Source organism: Miniopterus schreibersii (genome assembly GCF_964146895.1).
Source record: "Miniopterus schreibersii genome assembly, chromosome: 1".
Taxonomy (NCBI): domain Eukaryota; kingdom Metazoa; phylum Chordata; class Mammalia; order Chiroptera; family Miniopteridae; genus Miniopterus; species Miniopterus schreibersii.
This window is the reverse complement of record NC_138101.1, coordinates 140,186,978-140,210,038: the sequence shown is the minus strand read 5'-3', so window position 1 is coordinate 140,210,038 and position 23,061 is coordinate 140,186,978. Positions and strand designations below refer to the sequence as shown.

Sequence of the window (23,061 nt, the reverse complement as noted above, 5' to 3'; positions counted from 1 at the left end):
CGCTGCAGATTAGTCGGTGGCAAGATGTTTTATTTTATTTTATTTTTCTTCTTTTAAATGGAGCGGTCATTCATGCTGACTTTCCCTGCTTCTTATAGGTTCGCGCCGAAAAGCCACTTTTTTCCTCGAATCCAGAGCTGGACAATTTGGTAAGGTTTCACTCTTTCTTGTCTTTCTCCAGCCTGGGTCCCCTCTCCTTTGCCCAGAAGCACCCACTTTGTCCCGGAGCTCCGGGGAGTTCGAGCAGAGCCCGCCTTTAAAGCTCCAGTGGGCCAGGGAGGAAGGGACTAGCTCGGAGCCCCGACGAGGGCGCGGGCGGTGAGGGGCGGGATGGGCGCCCGGGAGCGCGGAGCCCCGGGAGGCGGCCCGCGGGGGCGCGGCGCCGGGCGCGCGAGCGGGGGACGCGTCCCCGGTCTCGGCCCGGGAGTTAGGCTGCGAGAAGTGAGTTATTTCCTCTGTTTGCCGGGGCAGGCGGTGGAGCCTGGGGCAGCTAACCCGGTGGAAGTGAGCGCGGCGGAGGGCGGGCTGGGGAGGTGGGGGAGCGGGGGGCCGGCCAGCGCAGGCCACTTTTAGGTGCGATTCTTTTGCTAATTTGCACGATTTCAATATTAAAAGTACTTAAATCCGCTTTCAAAGGCCCTGCCTCACCATTCATCTTGAGTATTTCCTTCTTTACTGAGGACGGATTTCGCTGGGTGTGCGGTTCTAAAAAGCTTTCTCCAGAGAAGCGACTTTTTTTTTTTTTTTTTTGGCCTGAGGTCGAGGGAGGGGACGGTGAAAGAGGGCTCAGGCGGAGAAAGAAGGCCTGGGTCTAGGAAAGCCGTCCTTACAAATAGCTTACTGAACATCAGGGGCAAAGATACTGAGTGCTGCGGCTGAGGCTGAGTCAGATTCTTACCCCGTGGCCTGCGAGGCAGAGCTGATCAGTAGTCACTTGATTTTCCTGAAGATTTTTTCAAGAGTGGGCTCTGCCTGGACACTTGCCTGTTTGCCCCAGCCCAGTTCCCTCACCACCCCCACCCCCAAGTCACAGAGTCTTAACTCCACGCTCTAAACTTTTCTTGCAGATGATACAAGCAATACAAGTACTAAGGTTTCATCTTCTGGAGTTAGAAAAGGTAAGCAGGAAAGAACACTCCACCGCTCTGAGGTGGACTTCCCTCTCCTGGCAGAGTTGGGATTTTTTTTACAAACCTCCAGTCTGAGGGATTGAGCACCAGGAGATTTTGAGCAATACAGTTACCAAGACTTTCCTTCAAATTGCTCCTCAACCCAGGGGCTCAGAGGATGGGTGAATTAGGACAGCCCTGCCTTTTTAAGTGGCCTCTCCCCCTCCTTTTATTTCCCCAGGCATTCAGGATTATTTTGAAATGCAGCAAACCATTTGTGTTACTGGACATTCAGCCTGCTTGCGTCTCTATTAACTCAGCTCACCCTGGGCCCTGGGCGTGCTTTAGGTGCAAGCAGAGGGAATCCTCCTCGCTGGGGTGTCTTTACATTGCTCTGCAGCTCAGTCACTTTCCCCTGGAAACATGCAAACCTCCTAGCTTATTGAATCGCAAATGCTCGTGCTGTTCCCAGTTGCAGCGTTCTAACATTTTGATGGTATCATCAAATCGGATTTTTCTCCCTGGACTCCCAGTCTGAACCCAGTTATTTCCAGTCCTGTTTCTTCTCTCTTCATTGTAACTTGTTGCTCAGGGAAGTCTCTGGAGAATAATATGTGCTGCAACAACTGCTCTATTGTTTCCTCGACTTCAACTATATTATACCCATTAATTAGACTTAGTTTGGAAGACATCGCACTGTTGCTCTTTCCAAATGTAACCTTGCAACATGATATGTTTCCCTTTAAAAATGAAACAAAACAATAACAACAACAGCCCGAGCTGAACTCTCCACCCTGACCCCCCTTTAGGTCCACGAACTGTGCGATAACTTCTGCCACCGGTACATTAGCTGTTTGAAGGGGAAAATGCCCATCGACCTCGTCATTGATGAAAGAGACGGCAGCTCCAAGTCAGATCATGAAGAACTTTCAGGCTCCTCCACAAATCTCGCTGACCATGTAAGTCTGTGAGCCTCTGGCATTCTTTTAAGGCCACTGGGCAAAGCATTTCTTTTCTTTTTTAAAAACTTGTTAGCACATCTAGCTCCACTGACTTAGCTTTCTTTTTTAAATGATTTGGTCTCTTTGGGGGTCTTCTCCCTTTCTTAGTACCTCTGCCACACTCTTCCTCTTCCTCTCCCCTTTCTTGGGTCCCTTCCTTATTTATGTGGAGAACCAAAAAAACCAGGGAGTTGATAGAGTGATTTGTGCTCTTAATGTGTAAAGTTTCCTGGATTTTGGCGACTTGAGTGTTAGCAAATTGTCTGTTTGATATGATGATGACCGCTGCCTTTTCTGCTTTCTCAACTCTGTGCAGTCAGTGCAGCAGGGAGAGAGAGAATCGAGAAAGCTAGCTGGACAGGATGGGGGAGAGAGGACTGGAGGAAAAAGGAGAAATGGGGAGGGGGGGCTGATTTCTCAGTCTCTTCCGAGATGACAATCCTGAGAATTATTGCCACTCTTGCATTGCATTAGAAATAAAAGGAGTGAACACTTTGTAATTCTCAGAGCTTTTGCTCTGTAGAAACTTATTGTCAGAATATGGACTTATTGCCAAACGCCTGAAGCATCTTTATAATAAAAGACAGTAACCTTGATGAAACAATTATTAACAATGTATTGCGGAAAAGCTGAAGGGAATTGTGATTGAGCAACCATAGGTTAGTGGTTGAATTTTAACACTTTAACAGTCCGTGAATGAGAACAGAGAGTGTGGTAAGGAGCTACTGTGGATGTCAGGCCAGGAAGGGAGATTTCTTTCTATTCTCTCTGTTTTTAATCCTATTTTGGAACTGATCTAGTAAGTCTGATGCTTTTAGGGGGGGAAAAAGCATATGTAGTGAGATTGAAAATTTGAAAAAGAAGCAAAGAGAAAAAGGATTGCAGCTGGTAGGAAAGGCAAGAGTGGTGAGGTTAAAGAGTGGGTGTGAACAGCAGTTTATTTATAGGAACTCAAGCCTGGGTGTCTATAGATTGCGTTCAGTTGAACTCACAACCTAAATGATATAGGCTATAGTCTAATAACTTGCTGGCTGAAATATTAATTTAACACTCTGTGGAGTTAAACAGGCGTTGAGGCTTGAAGGCACCCCCTGCCCAATTCCTGCGTGTTAAGAGGAATGAGTTGAGATGCCTTAAGAATAAACCTTCTGTGAGGTTCCCCATCCCCCCATCTCCCCACGAAAAGTTTTGAAAATATGCAGTTATAGATTTTAATTTTCAACCTTTGTGTTGTATGAAAAGACAGTCTTTTTAAACAAAAGTTTAAAAAGGAAAAGAAAATTTCTGTCCTGGTTATGTAGTTCTGAGACAGTATAAATAATATGGTGTTGAAAGCTCCTGTGACTCTCTGTACTCTTGGCTTTTCCCGTCACGATGGGGGGAAACTTCAGGAGCTCTTTTGTATTATTGAGCTTATTAACTGAACTCAAATGGGTGCAGCAGCAGCTATGTTAGTTTATTTGCTGATAAGTAGCTCTGAGATGGATGGTTGTGGTCCTCGAGCCATGACACCACCTTTGTTGTTGTTGTTGTCTATTTGTTTATTTATTTTTATTTTTTATTGCTCCCTGTTTCTAAATTCATAGGCATTTTACATTATTGGGGGAATGGGAAGGAATCTAGTTACCTGGTTTGCAGAATGAGAGGTTCACAGTTGTATGCAGCCAAAGAGCTTTCCTCGTGACATTTCTAGGGGTCTCGACCACTTGGTTTCCTCAAACAGTTTCTTGGCAACTCTTTTTCAAGTGGATGTATAGAACTAGAACATGCTGATGTTTACATAAAAGAGATAAGATAAACTAGACTGTTTAGAGTATTGGCTGATAGACAAGCCAATTTATGGAACAATTTATGGAACTATTTAAATTATACTCAAGAAGGAAGTTGTACCTAAGAGGATAATGCTTTAGTAACGTAACAATCACCATCTTTGGGTAAAAGAATCGACTGTAACATGTGTTGCTCCTCTGTCAGGCCCCCAATCAAGTGCATATGACAACTGATTTATTTTGAACCCATGAGGGCTTGCCACCTCATTGGGCATCAGAATTTAAAGCCTTTTATTTCCTAGAGATCTGAACTATAACATTCTTACTTTAGCCCCCTGCTATTTGTTTTGAAAGGAAGCAATAATTTGTTCCACCAGCACACTGAGTGGGGAATGGCGAGCTTTGCCACAGACTTGAATTTTATGCAGGAGGTGAGAGAAAACCTTGGAGAGTTTTCACCGTTTCTGACACTTTCGTACCAGAGGTATATTGATTGCATTCATTCCCAGTCCTCCCCCTACAAAGCGAATTCTCATGCTTCAGCCTCTTCTGCAAGCAGGACCTACCTCAAACCTCCCCCATCCACAAAACAAGGGAAAATGCCACAGAACCACTACCTGAAAAGTGGTCCTAGTGGGACATTTTCAGCATGTAAATGTGCCCAATTTGAATCTGCAGGTTTATTTTTTCATTTGCTTTGATATGCATATTTAATACGTTGCCCCAGGCTGGATCTCATTTGGTGCTCGCTGGTGCAGGGGTGATGATGAGCCACTTCAGAAGGACTGAGAATGTGTTGTTTTCTCTGTTTTATCTGTTGGCCCACTGTTCTGATCTACTGTGCTTCCGCGTGGTTTTATTTGCACATGAAATGCTGAGAACACTTCAACTTATTGGCTATGAATAATGACAGCTGAAAAGAAGTGTAGTTTAATTTGTTGTGTGCCAAGGTTTCTCTTGTGGAGGTGACAGTTTGTGACAGCTGTTTGACACCCCCAAAACACATACACCTCTATCCGTATTAAGTGGTATCAAGCTATGTGCGTGTGTGTGTGTGTGTGTGTGTGTGTAAGGAAGGAGCGGGCAAGGAGGGAGTGAGAGAGAGAAGAGAATAAGCTTGTAATTCCGTGGCGTGGACAGCAGACGGAGAAGTGTCAGGAGCAAACTATTAGGTACCAGAGAAGCTTTCAATTTTCTTATTAAAATTTTCGAAAATAGAAATAAAGGTAATCATCAGAAATACCTTGAAAGCAAGTGTTTTGGGCAGACTTTTAAGAATGAGTTTTATATATTATCACATAGTCATCAGGCTGTTGCCATGCTGATTTTGCCTTCCATAATTTTATGTGAATAATGTGATATAACGTAGATGCATTAAAGAAGGCAACCACAATGTTTTACCTTCCATGTTATATTCAGTAAAGATACTGAATTTGTTAATTTATTATTGATACTTAAAAGACGGGCCTAATGATACAAGAAAGTTTGGAAAATACATTGTGCAACATTGGCTACTATTTTATTTTGTTTAATAACTTCATAACGAATGCTTACATTTTCAATATGATAATGTATTTTATGATATACTCATGACAAAAGTAATCGTTATAGGGAAGAAACAGCTCTCAGAGTGTTCTTTGGAATACTGGGAAGAAAAAACCATGTTGGTGAAAAGAATAGAGTTCTATTTTCCAGCTGCAGTTCATGTTAAGTTTCCCAGACATTCAAATTTATCATGTTTAAAATAAACATGTCAAGAAACCAATTCTTAAAAAAAAAGTTTCAACTTGAAAACTGTTGTGGAATAATCGTGCTTTTCCTAGTCTGTAGCCTTTCTGAATAATAGATGATATCCACATTGTCTACATAATTTTAGATCAAGTCTTTAGGACTAGGGCAGACAAAGGAAATGTATCTTTATATATAAGTGTATCTTTATATTTACATCTAAAGATATTGCATATCTTTAGATCAAGTTTAGACCAAGAAATACATTTGTTTGAAATACATTCTCTAAGCTAAGCTCTATTTGCCTGAAGTCCATACAGTTATATTGCTATTCCTAATTAATGCTTATGAGGAGCAACATTTTATTTTTTGGACCAATTAAGTATAGGGAAGAAAATATAACTGTATTTATTAACAGTTCATGATAAATGCTTTAAAATTGACTGACTCTGATAGCGTGACTAATAGAAGAAAAAATATTTTAATTTTTATGTTGAAAGCTGTAGTTTAAGTGACGATGCTGTTGTTTTCCTTTGCATCTCTGAACACGTCGAGTGTACTCATGTCGCTACAGTTCTAACAAATGGGCTAAGTCAGAGGGGAGAATCCCCAGAACCTTGTTCCTGACAGAATACGGCCAAGTGTCTATAGATAAATTCTTTTATTACTTGAAAAATTAGAGGGGAGTAGGCAGCAAGGAGAGGGATAGGTTCAAGTGATTGATCTATAGAAATCCAAGAGGGAAATAATGGGATTTGATAATAATATTAATAATATGAATGACTTATTTTATCAGATAGTTTCTTCCTTCTAGTGTAGGACTAGGCCTCACAGTGAGTTACCGAAGCCCTCTGAGGATCTGTTCTGGGGAAGTTCTCCCTCTCGGCCCTGTTCACCAACTCAAGGAGACATGGCTGAGGGCATGGGTTTTCTGCTGTTGCTGCTGCATAGTTTCTGGTGGCTTTTCTGTCGATTTCTCATCTTGAATAATTATATTAGTTAAATCAGTTAGGTTGTACAGTTGGAGTATGTTTTCAGTGTCACAGTGATGAGATATTAAACAAAGATGCACTTGACAACCGCAAGCATTCACCCTCAGATTAAAATGATATTTTTCAAAATTCATTTTCTTATTTTATTCAGACTGATAGTCTGTGGAATATTTCAACACAACTCAAAACTATAAGAGACATATTAGAATATGACATTATACCAACTATACAAGAAATTTCCGTTTTCTCTAAAAGTTGCGCCATTAAGTGGAGGAATCATTTGCAAAGACTACTTGCCCCTTTTGTGAGAGCTGCTCCCATATTAATTCCCAAAGCTTACTAGAGGGTGGAAGCGGGAAGATGAGGGAAAGACCTGGCTCTGTGTACATTTCTAAAGACTGACTCCATGTTCTGGAAGCACCCGAGCTTCTCCTGAGTTCTCATGTCTACTTGAGAATAACAAAGTGGAAATTCCAACATTTTTCAAACCATACAAGAGACATTTAAAGTTTCGTAGGCTTGAATACCTTATGATAGGAGTCTTCATCTTATTTTAAAAAAAATAATTTTTGCATAATGTCAAGAGTGAAAACATCATAAAGTCACAGGAAACATGTTAACTGTATTCATTATGTGTACCGATACAAGCAAATCTTGCCTAAACGTGTTGATCAAATTAATTCGGCACTCTCCATTTGCTGATTAAAATGTCTTTATATATACATTACTTTCCACCTATGAGCACATAGTTGGAATTTGTTTACTGTATGTTCCAAGTTCATATATAACTTTTGACTCTGCGTTATGTTTTCATTGTGTAGGTTCTAGAAAATCAAATGCTGTTTTAAATAATTTTTAATAGTAGCAATAAGCAATGAAAGTAACCTAAGGGGTTACCTTGCCTAACTTCTTACTTTTAAAGAGATAAAGGGCCATGCTGGTTGAGCATTGACCTAGGATCCAGGAGATCATGGTTCCATTCCCCCGTCAGGGCACATGCCTGGGTTTCGGGTTCGATCCCCAGTAGGGGGCGTGCAGGAGGCAGCCGATCAGTGACTCTCTCATCGACGTTTCTCTCTCTCTCTCTCCCTTCCTCTCTCTGAAATCAATAAAGATATATATATTTTTTTAAAATAAAGAGATAAAGGAAACTAGTTTCAGGAAAATAAAGTGCGTCACTTGCTTAAGTTCACATGACCAGTTAGAGGTGGCACCCCAGAGTCTTCCTTCCGATCTCATGCTCTCTCGCCTAATTCCATCCATTGAATCACCTTTTCGTTTGGGGTCTGAGATGAGTTTCAGATTATTTTAGATAAAACCTGTGTGTAGGATGGCTTCTTTTTTTTTTTGAAGCCTAATAATATTTTACTTCCCCACTCAGTTTTGAATTTATTTAGAAATCCTCATGCATTTACTACATTGTCTCTTTGGATCGGAGAACCATGAGCTGTGTGCAATCACTTAAACAGGGAAATATCGCCAGTTCACCAGGACATATTAAAGAGGACCCTAGGCAGGTCCCCCACAGAAATGCCGTAATGGTGTAAAATGTTACAGTTTCCACCGTATCTGCAACCTCAACAAAAGAGGTACACATGTGATTTGCTTCCTACGCCCGGAGACTCTTGTCCTCTCTCCACTCTTTTCTAGATTTAGCAAAATTCAATGATGGTGCTAAATCAATTTTTTTTTTTTTTTAACTTTCAAGGGAGAAAACACTGGCAGAATTGTGTTTTCTAGGGAAAACTCTGTGTAAATGAGAAACAGAGGAGAGCGGCAGAGTGATCTCCTGTGGCCCCGCTCCTACAAGCTCTCCCCATCTTGTCTCCTGCTTTTATATTAATTACAACTTGCATTATCAGCTGTGAGTCTGTAGCCCAGCAAATAGAAAATACTGCCCCTGGAGACCTAGCTTCTTGTATCTATTTTCCATCTCCTTCTATTGTGCTCCACTCAGTATTCACTGCTTTTCTCCTGCTAACACTGCTCTTTAACGCAATTACATAAGAGCAAGAAGAGAACCATATTTGACTCCCAATTATTAAAGCCACTGGGAATAGAAACATGCTCACTCCTTGCCCTCGGGTGTCTTCGTGATCCTTTTGGCTGGGGAACAGGGCATGTATTGTGGAATGCATACACCTGAGTACTCGCCCCCACGTATGCACACAGGAAGCATTTCTCTTTTTTTTTCCACATACGTCATGTGTTTTATACGCTTTCATATACCACTTTGGCTTCAAGATTCACTAAACTTGTGCATATAATTTGGCAGAAAGCCAGGCCATTATTCTTGAAGGATGTAAACTTGGAAACTATCTAGGGAGGGGAAAGAAGAGGCAAAAAGGAGTTGTGATATAAACAAATACTTCACTTTAAGAAAAAAAAAGTGTGTGGGCACTGGATTGTATTTTATCTGACCATGTAGGTTGTAATTTTTTTATGACCAAGGAGATAACAATTTTTCATTGACCAGATTATCAGTATTTGTCTTAGTATACGATCAGGTCACCATGGTGTAGCCGAATAGAGACAAGTTTGGGGTAACTCCTCAGCCTTGAAACCCCAGAGGGATTATTCTGTCTTTCCTGCTTTCAAGTTGAATGAATATCACGGTACACCTTAGGCTTTGTCAGTCTCTCAACCTAGACCATAATACTTGAGACACTCTATGGAAATAAATACCTGAGAGAGAAAAGAGGGGAGAGACAGGGGCATGGTGGGCTAGGTGGTGAACTTGAGCCAATCTCAGGTCTGGGGTGAAAACCAAAGACCCAACTCACTTGGAAAAGCCAGCTGCCCTTAAAGTAATATTTGCTTATGTGGCTTATTTTTTACTCCTTTACTTTAGAGAACACCTCCTCCAGAAAACCATCAAAAGAAAAAACACGGAATTATAAATTAATGAGGCCTGACTTTAAACGCAGTACAGGTTTGACTGATAGGGACAAACCAGCATTTTCAGGGGCTGGAAATCTTTCTGGGGGATCCCTTCAAATCTCTGTAGTGCCCAAACAGAAAGCCTGACTCCAGCTTCATTTGAACGATTATATAATAGCTATTGGATGACATTTGCCTTAAAACATAGTTGAGGTGTTAGTGGTTAATTATTGTAATTTTCATGAGGGGTAAGGAGCTTTTATAGCAGCCGGCTTAATAAAAAGCCTGCAGTGCATAAAATTAACATCACTTGCTGTGTACACTGAAAAGTTTAGCTTAGCTGAATGTGTTGCAACTATTGCGTTTTCTAAAAGAAGCTTCTAGCCAGTGTTGTTGCAGGACCAAACTCACACCATGTTATTGTCTCCCCCCAGCCCCCATTTAATTCTTCTAGCTCTTTATCTGATTACCATCCGGCAAACGGCTGACGCGAAGAGGCGGCAGAGCTTGAAGAGCCCCCATATTCTGTTTGCCTTTAGGTTAAAACCGTTGAAAAAGTTTCTGACTTAGATATAAAAGAGAGCTCACAGGCACCACTTTGTCTTAATACCGGAAGCAGGGATCCTTAGTTTTCATTTTATTCTACGCAGTTTCATTCCCTAATCTACTTTATAAAACATCTGTATTTTAGAGATCTCTACCTCTGCCGTATTTATAGTCACAAAGTTTCTGCTTGGGGTTTTCACTTTGAATCAATTGCATGCCTGATGGCAGTGCCAGTAGCATTATTTGATAGAGATGTTATTATTAATCTATAGAGCTTTGGGTCACTTCATCATCTATCAAAAATGCTAAATACTAATTTACAATCAGTGTGTAGCAGATCTGTACAGGAAAAAAAAAAAAGCTTTCTCTGTTGTTGTTACAAGTAAGAACAGTCTCCTATTTTGTCTGACCTTGGTTTATAATTTTATTTTGGTAAAATTTTATGTTCTATGTGTACATCATGGAGTTGATATTGAGAAAACTGATAGACTGATTGTTTTTTCTGGATAAACTATATATAATGACAACACTGCAAGATTGCTTTCAGATGGTCAAGATGTTTGCCTGTTGCCTATAGGCATGTCGCTCTGTCTGAATCCTTACCAATTCCTGTTAGAAGAAATAGCGTACTTTCAGAGATTGGTGGTGTTTTTTAAAAATTTCCCCCCAAAGAATTCCCCCCACAAAGAATGTACTTGCAGTAGGTCTGTGGGCTTAGGTGAAGTCATCGCATCCAGGTGACAAGTGTACAGTGCTGGCCTTAAGGCTGGTGTGTTCCATGTGCTGTTCCTACTCTCCGCTTCTGCCAGAGGAAATTCCATCTCTTCCCTGCCTTCACGTGGTGCTGATAAAGTCCTTCCTGTACATTAGAATTCCTGTTTTCCTTTAAGCAGCAGCAGGGTATTGGGAATGATCAGGAAAGGGGCGGAGGGACAGGAGAAGAGTACACTCAGCAAAGCAGTGTGAGCTATAACTCTGTTTGCCTCGCTTGTCCTTTGAAAGAAGTAGGTTCTTCCAGGAAAAAGCACTGTGTGAATTTAAAGCTTTCATGGAGCTCACGGGAAAGTCCTGTCCGGTTTATTAAATGGCTAACGGTTCATAGTTGTTTCACTTTTCTGTTGTTTGAGCAAATTAAAGTGGAATCGATCATGTCTGAGGTATGGATGCAGTGATTAATTTTGCTGTGTCTGTTGGTTGTATAAACAGCTGATGACAATTTTGAGAGTTTGGTCAGGCTCTTTTAGGGCAATGCATTTGAAAGGTGTGAAGAGCTGCCTCATACATTCTTGAGTTTGTGTGTTTTTTTTAATTTTTAAGGGAGTCACTGAGTTTTGTAGATGTTAATGTTCCGAAGTATTTGGTAACCAGGAGCATTGGGATCTGTTTCGTGGAAGAGTGTGCCCTAATTAAGATGGCAAGAGGAAAAAGGACTTTTAGGTTTTTAAGTAAGCTTTATTTTTCTAACTTTAAACGTTAACTTGATTAAGGCATCATTTGCGTGTAATAAAAATGCACCCATTTTAAGTGTCTATATCAATTTGTTTTAATAAATGTATACACTGATGTAACCATGACCTCATCGAGGTTTTAGAGTATCTTTTTGGTACCTGTTGCTGAAAAGACAACAAGCTGTAGCATGGCATCTACAGATGCCTAGTTCCACAAATACTAATATGTACACATTTTGTCTCTCTCTGCACCTCTCTTCTTGATTCCTCATTTATGGCTGAAATGGTAACTGTGGAAAAATTTCTTGGAATCCTGACATCAGAATCCTGCATCTTGGCGAGATCACGATGATGCAACCTCCACCCACTCAGCAGGCACCCCAGGGCCCTCCAGTGGGGGTCATGCTTCCCAGAGTGGAGACAACAGCAGTGAGCAAGGTAAAAGGTCAAGCGTTTTCTAAAGTCACTTCAATATTTTATGACATCAGTACATCTGCCTCCCTGTAAACAGGAGGATGGCAGGTTAGGGAGCATAATCAGCTGCGATTTAGGGAGACTGTTTAGTATTTCCTCTCTTTAACTTACAGTACTTAAAAAAAATCAAAGTGAGATGTCTAGTCTTTAAGTAGACTAACAATTGATTAGTTCTGCCAATTCTTTTACAAATTTGGTTATCTACACTTCTTTGTGTGCGTAAATAGAATGACTAGTTCCTGTGCAGCTATGTGCAGTAGTTTTAATTATATTATAAACACTATATTTTGTTTGTAATATCCATTATAAGAGTTCTCTATAATCAAGCAATAATGCATCTAAGCACATAAGATGCAAAAATCTTTTCTTTTTAGCTCCAGAAGTCCTGCACAAATTTTAGATGGAATCTTATCTTGGGAATATGGATTTTGAAATTCTTAGAAAGTTATTTGTTTCCATTCACCATACATGATGACTTTTCTTACAAGTCTTAAAAATTAGAATAGTCAAAGGGCAAGGGGGAGGTGAACTGCAGATGACAAGGAAGCCTACTGTAATGTGGTGTAAATTTTACCATTTAAAATTCACCTATTGCACAGAGAGCAATTATGTATTGATAAGGATGATTCTTCTATGGCTAAAATGATAATTTAAGGGAAGATGCATTACTGAATGTGGGCCAGGAAAGTGTATAGATTTTACTTTTTAATATTTTACATTAGATGGTGTCTGATCTCCTAGGTCTATTTCATCTCTATTATGACTGTGTTTATGGCCACGATATTTAAGTATTAGACAGCCTTCAGGGTAGAGGACCAGTTAACAGCTTGAGCTGTAGTCATTTGTGTCATTTAAAAGAGGATGGTTGATGTAGGGTGAGTGCCTTCACTCTTCCAAATTTCTAGCCATGGATTTTGGATTCCTAATATTCTAGAAGAGTCTAAGAAAATGTCCCTTCTAGGATGCCATTAACTTGTGAATGGGCCCAAATTAGAATCTAGGTTTATGCAAGTTGCAACTGACACAGATATGAATACCATCAGATGGTACACTGTGGGAGAACTCGTGAGTCATACCTGTTGAGGCTTTATATACTGCGTTTATTGGACCAGTTAGATTGCATGTAAGACAACTAAACTATAAGGCATTTGAAGGTGACATGTACATAAATTCAGTGGATCTGCGATGCAATGGCTTAATTGTAGTTCCGTGTCATGGTGATGGGCTGACTCCTCAGTGTGGTTAAATCTGGAAAGCTTTCTATGACTCTACCCTCCCTACCACCCCAAATTGCTGCGACATAAAGGGCGAAATGTATCTATTAATAAAAACAAAACACCCTAAACACTGTACAGAAGAGGGGGAAAGGAGAGGCAGACTTAATGGTCTAATGAGGCTACTTCCAGAGACTTGTGTGTGTGAGGCTTGCTTTGACCTTTCACTTTGCTCAGGAGCCCAGCGCTTCATTTTTCACATTCTTGCAATTACGTTAACGCTTCAAGCATTTCTGACTCCAAGTCAGCTAGTAACACCAGGCATAACTCAACACTGTGAGTTTTTCTCCTCTCTGTAGATTCATTAACAGGTCACTGAGGTCCCAACTGAAATTTAAAACTGACTGGTTCTGTTGGGTTGGTTGAGTTATGGCAAGGGAGATAGCAAGCTGGGACCAGACACCGGGGGGTGGGGGGAGAGAGAAGACCCCGGGGTTTGGAGCAGGGAACAGTTGCAGCAGCAGGCATGGCATGGAGTTTTGTCATTTTGGTTAGTTTTGTTGCTGTTGTTTTTGTTTTGGTCAAGAAAGAGAAAACCTCTGAGACCGATACATTGGGTAAAAACAATAGACACAAGCCTATATGTTGTGGGTAGCTGCACCCACTCATCCATTGTTGAAGGATTTGATCCCTGTAGGATTTTGTCCCTTTAATCATATCTCTGTGGGATTAAAGAACGGACATGGTAGCTTATGTGAATGAGTACTAGGATGTCAGTCATTTTATTGTATTAAAATATAAGGGACAAAAGAAGTTGTGATTCCTATAAGATGGGAGACGTTCTGGCATGGAGAATTTCCTACCTGGCTCCCCACGTTAGTGGTTCCAGAACACAGGTTTAAGGGATTCTGTTTTTTATAGCAGACTCTAAATTTTGAAGGCCAGACTCAAGTGCATTTTGTCATACTCGTGCCCATATTAGTCCTTGAAACATGTTTTCAAGACATTTTGGTATTTTGTCCCACCGAATTGTCCAGGGTAGCTTTCCGTGGGAAAGATTAATTATCTGCTTCAGGGCAAAGTCAACAGAGATATTGACTGAATAGCATATGCTTATCCCAGGTTAAATCTTAGAGCTGGTGTATAATGGAAAACCTGAGAGGGAAATTTATGTTCTTAGTATTAACTATATTTTAATATTACATTGGAAACCAAGTTTGTAGTTTAGAAAAGAGTTTTCTTGCGTATTCGGAATTTATTAGCACAACAGGCATATGGAAAACTGTAAAATGATTCAGTTTCAAAACAAATTATGATAAACAGAAAAAATAGGGATGAATTTTACTAAATACAATGTTTTCATACACATTTTAAATTAAACTTTAATAGCCATATGCTATAAAACAATACATGCATTTATGTTGCTTTATAATTTTTGTGAATATTTTTACTAAAATGATTCATACAAATTTTTACTTTGGAACATAAAAATACCTCATTTTATGACTCGACAGTGAAAGAGCTACAGTTACACAGGTGAAAGGTCATCTTTTTCCTCCCGAGTGTTTGTGCAACAAACCGAAAGGAGGAGAAAAAAAAATCAGATTTTTAAAATCATGTGAGAAACAAACTTGGTTAAATGCAAAACCTGACTCTACTGTATCTTTCAAACAGCACAAGCCTAGCAGTAAACTGTATAAATATGAACCAGACTTTCATTCACTCTGATTCCTTTTGCTCGGAGCAGCCAAAGGGAAGGAGTTTGTCTTGCTAGTCATTATAGAATGAAGAAAGAAATCTGGTTTTTCAGGGGCAGAATTAGGGTGCAGACTCGTGGCTCTGTGGAAGTAACTGGCCCTCTTTGTATCTGGCTTCCCATCAGTAAAATGGGGCTTGATAATAAGGCTTGGGATCCCTAATTCTGTACCTGCTGAGTCAAAAGCTGCTTTGTATTTCATTGTGTATTTTGCCCGAGTGAAGACTAGGAAGCAGCCCCCTTGTTCACAGAGCACTTTGAGAGCCTTAGATGAAAGGCACAATATATGTACAAGTATTATTATTATTGATGGGTTTGTGTAACTCCCATTAACGCTGATGGGAGTTACGCATGTGAATTGGCAAGAGAATAGACCCCTCAGTGTTTAGAGCACATGAAATTTACATTTTTTCCAGTGCTGTAATTGAGATGTTGACAAATTGGAGAATATTGATGAGCCTTTGTTTTAAGTATTTCGTGCCAAGTTTGTTTTATTTTTCCTGGTTTGAACAATGGTATGGGTTCAGCCGCAATGAGTAAAAAGGGTAGAGTAAAGATAACTTTGTGTTTCAATATTTTGATGTGCCAATATGAAATGAATTGTCTTAGGCAAATGGAATATGCTGTTTTAATCATTAGCTATGCATGAAAGAAAAATTGATGTTGACATCTTTGCTGTAAAATCGTTGTAATGGGGCCTTCCTTACAATTCATTTTTGTAAAATTCATTTTGTACATTTTGCAGCAATTGAACAATCCCTGCACTGTGAATAGGCAGGATTCCCAGAAATACCGAGACAGTTGGCCCAGTAACTGCTGAGCTCACACTGCACACCACACGCACGTTAACCATACTGTTGCCAGACCCAGTTTAACCTAAATACGCTCCCCTTCTAGCATCTGTGTGTCTCGTCTTTCAGGACACGGGGCTGTACAAGCCAGTGTGGTTCCTCTCAATGCTGCCACCTGCCAAGCCCCTCCCTGGATGCCCCTATCTATCACCCGGGCCGTGGGACTAGAATTCCATCGCTAGATGTTTGTTTATTGTCCAGTTCTTTAGACATCGTGGTGTCGAAACCTAAAAATACCCCCCTTTATAGATAAGCAAGCATCTAAAATAGTCTTACAGGTTTGAGTTTATAATGTATGCTACAGTTACAAAATAGCCTCCTCCCCCACCAACATTGTCCAGTCCTATATTTAAAGGAGGTGGGGGGAGAATTTCAAACCCACTTACAGTGGTCCTAGGTCCTGCTGGAGTTTCTTGTTCAGCCTAGGAAAGCTCTGTCAATGGAATGTTTTCATAGTGGCGGCAATCTCTTTAAAATAACCCTAAATACAATATGACAGATGCCATCTGGCATAATCTTTTGCGAGTTGCTTTTAACTTTTATTTTTCCTGGAGCTAAGTTCATCCGAAACTGGTCACTTACTGTTACAACAAATGCAGTGACATTTCTTTTCTTTCCTGTTCTTTTAATTATATCAAAAATTCTCTGAGAATGTAATTGATCACTGAACAGTGCCATAGAAGGAGCTGTTGTACATAGAACATGTAGGTTTCATTTTCAGTCTCTCCCCTCCCCCCAAAATAATATCAAAAAGTATCATCCTTTAACCGTCAGCAAACATCCAAATAATTTCTGTTGATTTTCTCAAGACTTTTTAAAATAGTAACCATAGAAATAAAATGAAACTCTTCTAATAAATAAATGCTCTAGGAGCATGTAATGGTGCCCATAAATGCTTAAAAGCTTTCTATAATTGCTGTTAATTTTGAGTAATTTCTTCCTATATGTATCAACTTACTTGAAAAACCCAGAGTTGGGATTTCTAGATTTTTTTTTTTTAACTTAGTCATGTAAAGGGATGTCTCCTGGTGCCAGTTAGAGTTTAATTTAGAGTAGTAATTAAACTTGAATACTGCCTCATAAACAAAAGATAAACAATAAACCAGCCACGTTCCCTGCTGTTTCATAGCTTTCTTTCCCAGATGTTTTAGCCTGATAATTTTTACACAGTGAACTACCTAACATGGAGTTTTGTGGACAGAGGTGGAGAATTGGGGTGGTTTTCTTTTCCTTTTTTTTCCTTTTTTTGGTAAACCTTTTTTTCCCCTCCAAAAAGCAAATTGCAGAGGATTTTTCTATTACTTAGATTTTTTAAAAATCCGGATAAAATAAATACTTAATGCAGAAGTGCTTTAAAGATAACTCTAATTCTTTTTCTAAGAAATCCTGTATTTTTTCTCTCTTCAAAACTAATCTTGTCATGAATGCCTTTTACACTTATAAAGAGGAGCATACTTTTATGCAAGTAAAATCTTGATAATAAGTCAGAGAAAGACAAGCTTGACAAGGGCCAGTCTTTCTTCGCACCCTTTCCCCTGCTTTCCGCCCCCATGCATTCTCCCCCGCGACCAGCCCTACTCCTTGCCGGGGCCCTTCCTTGGGTGACAAGGGTTTCTCTGTCCGGCTCTGGACCCTTCCACCGTCAGCCATGATCTGTCTAATTGTCAGGTACTAGTCGGCCGTTCAATGCAGAAGCCATGTTATTTTCACTGGGTGGGGTAATTACTGAAAGCTGAGAATAGCTGCACTAAAGACAGAGGGATACTTTCATGATCCCATTAGCATAAGAGTGGGTAAATTATTCATGCCAAGTGAGGATTCTATGGGGAAAAGTATAGTTAATGCACATAGTTTTTAAATGTATCCCTTTCTGCTCTGAGACTAAATTCTTGTTGGAATCAGTTCTCAGACATTTACGGGAAAGCTCTGGTGGCGTGTTAGATGCAGTTCATCTCTCTCTGTTTGCAGCGCTCTCAATAGAGACCATCTGGCAAAGATCCAAAAGGTGATTAAACAAAATGATCAGCTCTTGTTGCTGTGTTACATGTCCAATACTCCGGATTAAAAAACATGACCCACGACAGTCAAGCTCACGTCATGCCGCTCCCTCTCCCCCCTCCCCTTCCCGTATAAGAATTCAGATGGCCCACAAATGTGTGTGCCATCTTTGTGTCCTTATGGCCCATAATCATGAACAGGTTGTGCAAATGGCTCTTTCTGTAGCACTGTCTGTTCCAGCAGCATAGAAGCATTTCATATTAATTGGGTCAGTCTAATATTCATATTGACATGGGGAAAAATTACTAAAATTTATTCTTATAGCAGACAATGAATATGTGTGCTTTCTGCCATGAGGGAAGTGAAATCTGACAACTGGCTTGTGCAACTGATTAATTTTTCTTGAAACTAGAGAAAATCAAAGCATGAAAAACTGTCATTCTCTGAAAACAGTGCACAACCCTTTGTAACTAAACAAAATGGATTGGGTGGGGGGTGCTTTGGAGGAGCTTGTGGAAATGAGCTCTGGTTTTAACACCATAATCAGGGATGAATTTACAGTGCCATTCAGAGGAGTCCTCCCTCCCCATAAACAAGCTGATAATCACAGGGAAGCTGACTTCCAATTAGCTCTTCCTTCCCTCACACATGGATCAGGGTGTTTATATGTCCTCCTTAAGCTTTGATATGTCACTACTGAGTTGATACATCTCATGTCACATTCAAAAGTTTAGAAATAAAATGTTTTCTTATGAGGAATTCCTGCTAATAAGCAAGGTAATTTTCAACCAATCATTTCACCATTGAGTTGAGGTAAAAAATGCCAAGATTTGTGACTAAGGGACAGATGTATCTTATCTTTGGGGGTTTACACCAAATGCCAAGTAGAAATATAAATTGAACAAACCAGACATTGTGAGGAAGTGATCGAAGAAATATTGAGATGAAATCTTGGAATGAACTGTATATGTATATTTATAACAATGCTGCGCATTGCTCACATGTCACATTTGCATAAGCCTGAAACTCTGACTGTATTAAGGGGCAGTTCCGTGTATGTTAGGTAAGGCATGCAGAACACAAGGCTATTCTTAGGTTATCCAGAGATTATGCTCGACCATTTAATATTGTGGAAATAGCCTGTGACGGATGGTATAGGCTGAATTTGAGTGCAAATGTCAAGAAAAGATAAAGAATAAAGCAGAAGGGAAAAAAATTCTTAAAAACCGTTTTAAAACATCATCAGCCCTTGACAGCTTTCCTTTCCAGGGGAGGGTAAGCAGTAGGTTGGAAACACAGCCGGGCGGGCGGGCGGGCACAGTACTCAGGGAGGGGAAGTGAGGTTCCCCTGGAGTCAGAGCAGTGTGGCAGATGAAAGCGACTTGCATAGCCTTGGGGGTCTTAAGGCTATTATAGGGCAACTCATGCTCTGTTATCATGCTGATTTTTCAATTGATTTTTGGCTGAACAGTACTTGTTGAAGCCCTCCGGAGCATCAAACGTGGCCTTGTGTTGCTCTACGTTGTAATACATGTGTTCTGTTTTTCCCTTCATTGTCTTCACTTCTCTTCAGAAGAATAGTCTGTGATGACGCCCTGTTACTATTTCCCCTTTCCTCTTTCTTTCTGTTTCTACCCTCAGAGAGTTTCTTGAAATTGTTACTGGTTTTTCTTTGGGGGATGGGCAGTGGGAGAGTAACTTCCTATTGATCTTGCTATGTGGACATTTGTTTTTAATTTGGCCTCTCAAAATATTTTGATGTCACAGCAGACAAATAATATAAACCATTTTTATCTACCAAAGTTATCTCTCGGTGGTCTGGAGCTACTCACTTTCTTTCTAATGATCAAGAAAACACTATGGGATTTCCCTAAAATCTAGTTCCTCTAAAATGAAAGTGAACCATTTTAGTATTTCTTCTACAGGCTGGGGCCAAAGTCAGTTTACGATTGGTCGTATGGAAATTAATACAATAATTAATAAATAATACAAGAATAAACTCTGTGTTTCGAGTACTCACAACTGTAAACCTACCCCACCCTGTATACAGTGATAGGGCCCCTCGGTTTGCTGGGGGAATGGGGAAGGATGATGCAGGGAGACCTAGAGGAAGTGTGTCCCTGCCTCTCTTTTGCCGAGGGAACTCTTTTGTCATATCTTCTCTGAAGCCTTCCTGATTTGCCCAAGTACAGAACTGTTCCCTTTTCTGTACCCTGGTGGCACTCTCTACCTCTATTAGAGCATCATTCACATTTTGTGTTCTAACTATTTGGTTCTTGATCTCTCTCACTGCTTTTCCAAAGCAGGAGTAGTCACTTATTCAACTGTCTAGCAATAGTTGAATCAATAAACAAAATCCGCAGATTCCACTGTTTTCTTTTTTTAAGGTGGACAAGTTAATCAAAACTTTGTGCTTATCTACTGGGTGATGTGCACCTGACCACAAACGAACTATTTTGAACATATTGATACGTTCATTCAAATCCCATTACATCCTTAAGTGATAATAAAAATTATTTTCTTCTACTGACATTTTGTGGTAGACAACGCTACTTTAAATAAGCCAATGGACCATCAAGTCAAATGTAGAATTCTTTTGGATATAAGCAGGTTCTTAAATTTTAGATTCTTATTTTAAGTAGTATTTTAGAATACTACTGAAAATGGAATGTCTTATTTGTCCTTTAATGACGTCTTAAATTATGTGCATATGGTCAGAATTTGGAGATGGGATTTCTTTTTATGATGTTATCTCTACAAAAAAAAGTGTATAGATGTGTCTTTTAATGTAATGGCAAACCTAATAAGGAAAATTGCTTAATGTGGCAGATAGTTTCCCATGATGAACTCAGGGTCCATTTTGCTTGTATTGCTTGGTTAGGATGAGATTGACCTTGGAGGAAGTCGTTGGTCTTCACACACAGGTAAAGAGTCTGGAAGTAATTCGTGAATTTTTAGGCCCCACATGCTTTTGTTGATTTCCTACATATGTCCTTTAGTTTTTTCATAGTTTGCTTTTGAGTAAGTATAATTATTTTGGGTGATGCAAGCAAAACCTTGTAGTTAGCTCTTTTTCATCTGCTTGGGGTTCTGTTTAGAATCTTGGACTGTGAGTCAAGAGGCCTGAAAAGGGCACAGACTGAGGAGGTGCAGACATGTGTTCAAATCCCAGTTTGACTCAATCTCTGCCAGATTTAGTTTCTCCATCTGCAAAGTGGAGGGAAACCTGCATATCCTCAAGGTTGTCCTGGAGATTCTGTTAAGGGAGAGTCCATATTTTAAGCATGTAACATTGCCTGGAACCAGCCACTGTTAGTTACTACCTTCATGCCCCTGTCCTCCTGTCCTATGTGGACACTAATTCACTCCATGGCTTGGATGATTTTCTTAATCTCTTTTGCTTACCTGAAAAAAGTACTGAATTAAATGATCTTTCAAATTTAAGCTCCAGGAATCTAATGTTTACATTCATGGGTCTTATATTTTTTATTTGTGCTTATTATTTTTTAACATAGAGAGAGACTATACATTTTTTTTTTTAATTAGGGGTAGAATATGAGCACTTTTATTTCCATGATTTCATAGGCTAGTTATAATATGTAATGAAGTAACATTTTTTGTTTCTTTTGTTTACCAGGAGAGCTTTTTCTTTTCTCGGTTCAGCTAGAAAATAACTAGGCATTAGAGTTCATTTTCTGATGGTAGTAGAACGTCACAATTCAGGCATAGGACCCTTAGGCTGCTGTATTAGTATCAAAACCATTGTTCAGTCAGATGAGCATGAGGGGTATTTTATAAACACAGAGCAGCTCTTCCATTATCACTACCTAACCAATTAGAACCTGTCTGTGTTGGAATGTCTGTACTTCACAAGTAGAACACTAAACACCGATCATTAAAGATGCTGAGACTGTATCTTCTCCTGAAATATATTCCAAGTAACTTCAAAAAATCTAAATAATTTTCAGGAGAATTTTACACTTAAGGATATTTTACCGGGTTCTAATTCTTTTCAGACTGATAATTCATACAAGATGGAGCTGATTACCCTTTAGTCGGTAGAATATCTGCTTCACCAAAACACGTATTCCTTAACCCTCACTACCAGTTAGAGGTGTTACTGTTGCTTCAAAACCAAGCGTTCATTTTTCTTTAAGTTTGAAGATTTTCAAAAGTACACTAAGAGTGTAAAATCTCATATTTCTTCTTCCAACTAACATTTGTAATAAATGCCATCCGCTAAAATAAAACCTCCAAAATTCCTATGTACTAAATGTGAATGATGAAGAAAGTTGGTAAGTGATGGCTCATTGAGAGCCTGTTGAGTCTACCTCATGGGTGTCCTTTTATGGCATATTGTTGCGCATTGGGGCGGTGACGTAGGTACACACATCTGGCTGGAGGGAGGAAGCTCTCAGTCTCTCCAGGCATCTAAGTGCATGCTGCTTAAATTCAGTACACAAAAGTATTCATTGAACAAGGCACTCTGGGAATAAAAATATAGGAATTACAAGGGTCCCTGCCTTCAATAATTGACCACCTCCCAGGAGGTGGGGGCACCATGGCAAGTACATAAATAACTCTTATGCAAGATAGATATTCATTTTGGGGCCAGAGGCAGTGGGGTATAGAGAGAACGGCAGCTTTGGAAGCAGGTGGCTCTGAACACTCATCCTCGCCCTGCCGCTTACAAGCAGCAATCTTCCCGAATGTTTATTTCTTCATCTGTAAAATGGGAATAGTAACTATCTCACAGCACAGTTGTTAGGATTGAGTAAACATTGGCTTTTTTAAAGTCCAGGTTGTTTACTAAGCAGAATCCCAAGAATGTTCCCTTCCTTCAGTATTTACTGTCCATATAATTAGTGCCAAGCACTGTCCTAGGTGCTAGCGGTACAGAGGGAAGAAGGCATGGTCCTTTCTTTATACTCTTCAGTAACTCGGAAATGTAAACAGATACATATCCAGGCTTCTAATATTGCATGTACCATGTAGTTGTGAGGCATTTCAGAAGACGGAGCGAGTAATCCTGTCTGAAATACGTTCGGAAGGCCTTCACAGCATTGGTGAGATTTTAAGAGGCCTTGGTGGCTCTCGGGGTGTTTTCAGGTGAACAAGGTAGGGAGGGTGTGGGGAGCAGATGGGACAGCCAACTTGAAGGCCCAGAAGTGTGAAGCAACATGGTATGTTCAGAGTAACGACCAGATTGCTATTGCTGTTTGTGTGAGAGAATGCGTGGTGAAAGGGTGGCTGGAGAGGCAAGTAGAGGTTTGTTTGTGAAGATCCTTGTTTACT

The 23,061-nt window shown here is 40.0% G+C and overlaps 1 protein-coding gene across 8 annotated transcripts in view; it reads left to right on the top strand.

Annotated features, from left to right (window-relative positions):
- The window catches only part of MEIS2 (Meis homeobox 2), a 197,506-nt gene that overhangs the window by 5,791 nt on the left and 168,654 nt on the right, over positions 1-23,061 (top strand). For all 8 annotated transcript variants that reach the window (XM_081158518.1, XM_081158520.1, XM_081158519.1 and 5 more), the window contains exons 4-7: positions 99-149; positions 1,068-1,118; positions 1,919-2,068; positions 11,797-11,911. In XM_081158518.1, coding sequence (XP_081014644.1) covers positions 99-149; positions 1,068-1,118; positions 1,919-2,068; positions 11,797-11,911 — 367 coding nt within the window. The remainder of the gene's footprint in view (positions 1-98; positions 150-1,067; positions 1,119-1,918; positions 2,069-11,796; positions 11,912-23,061) is intronic.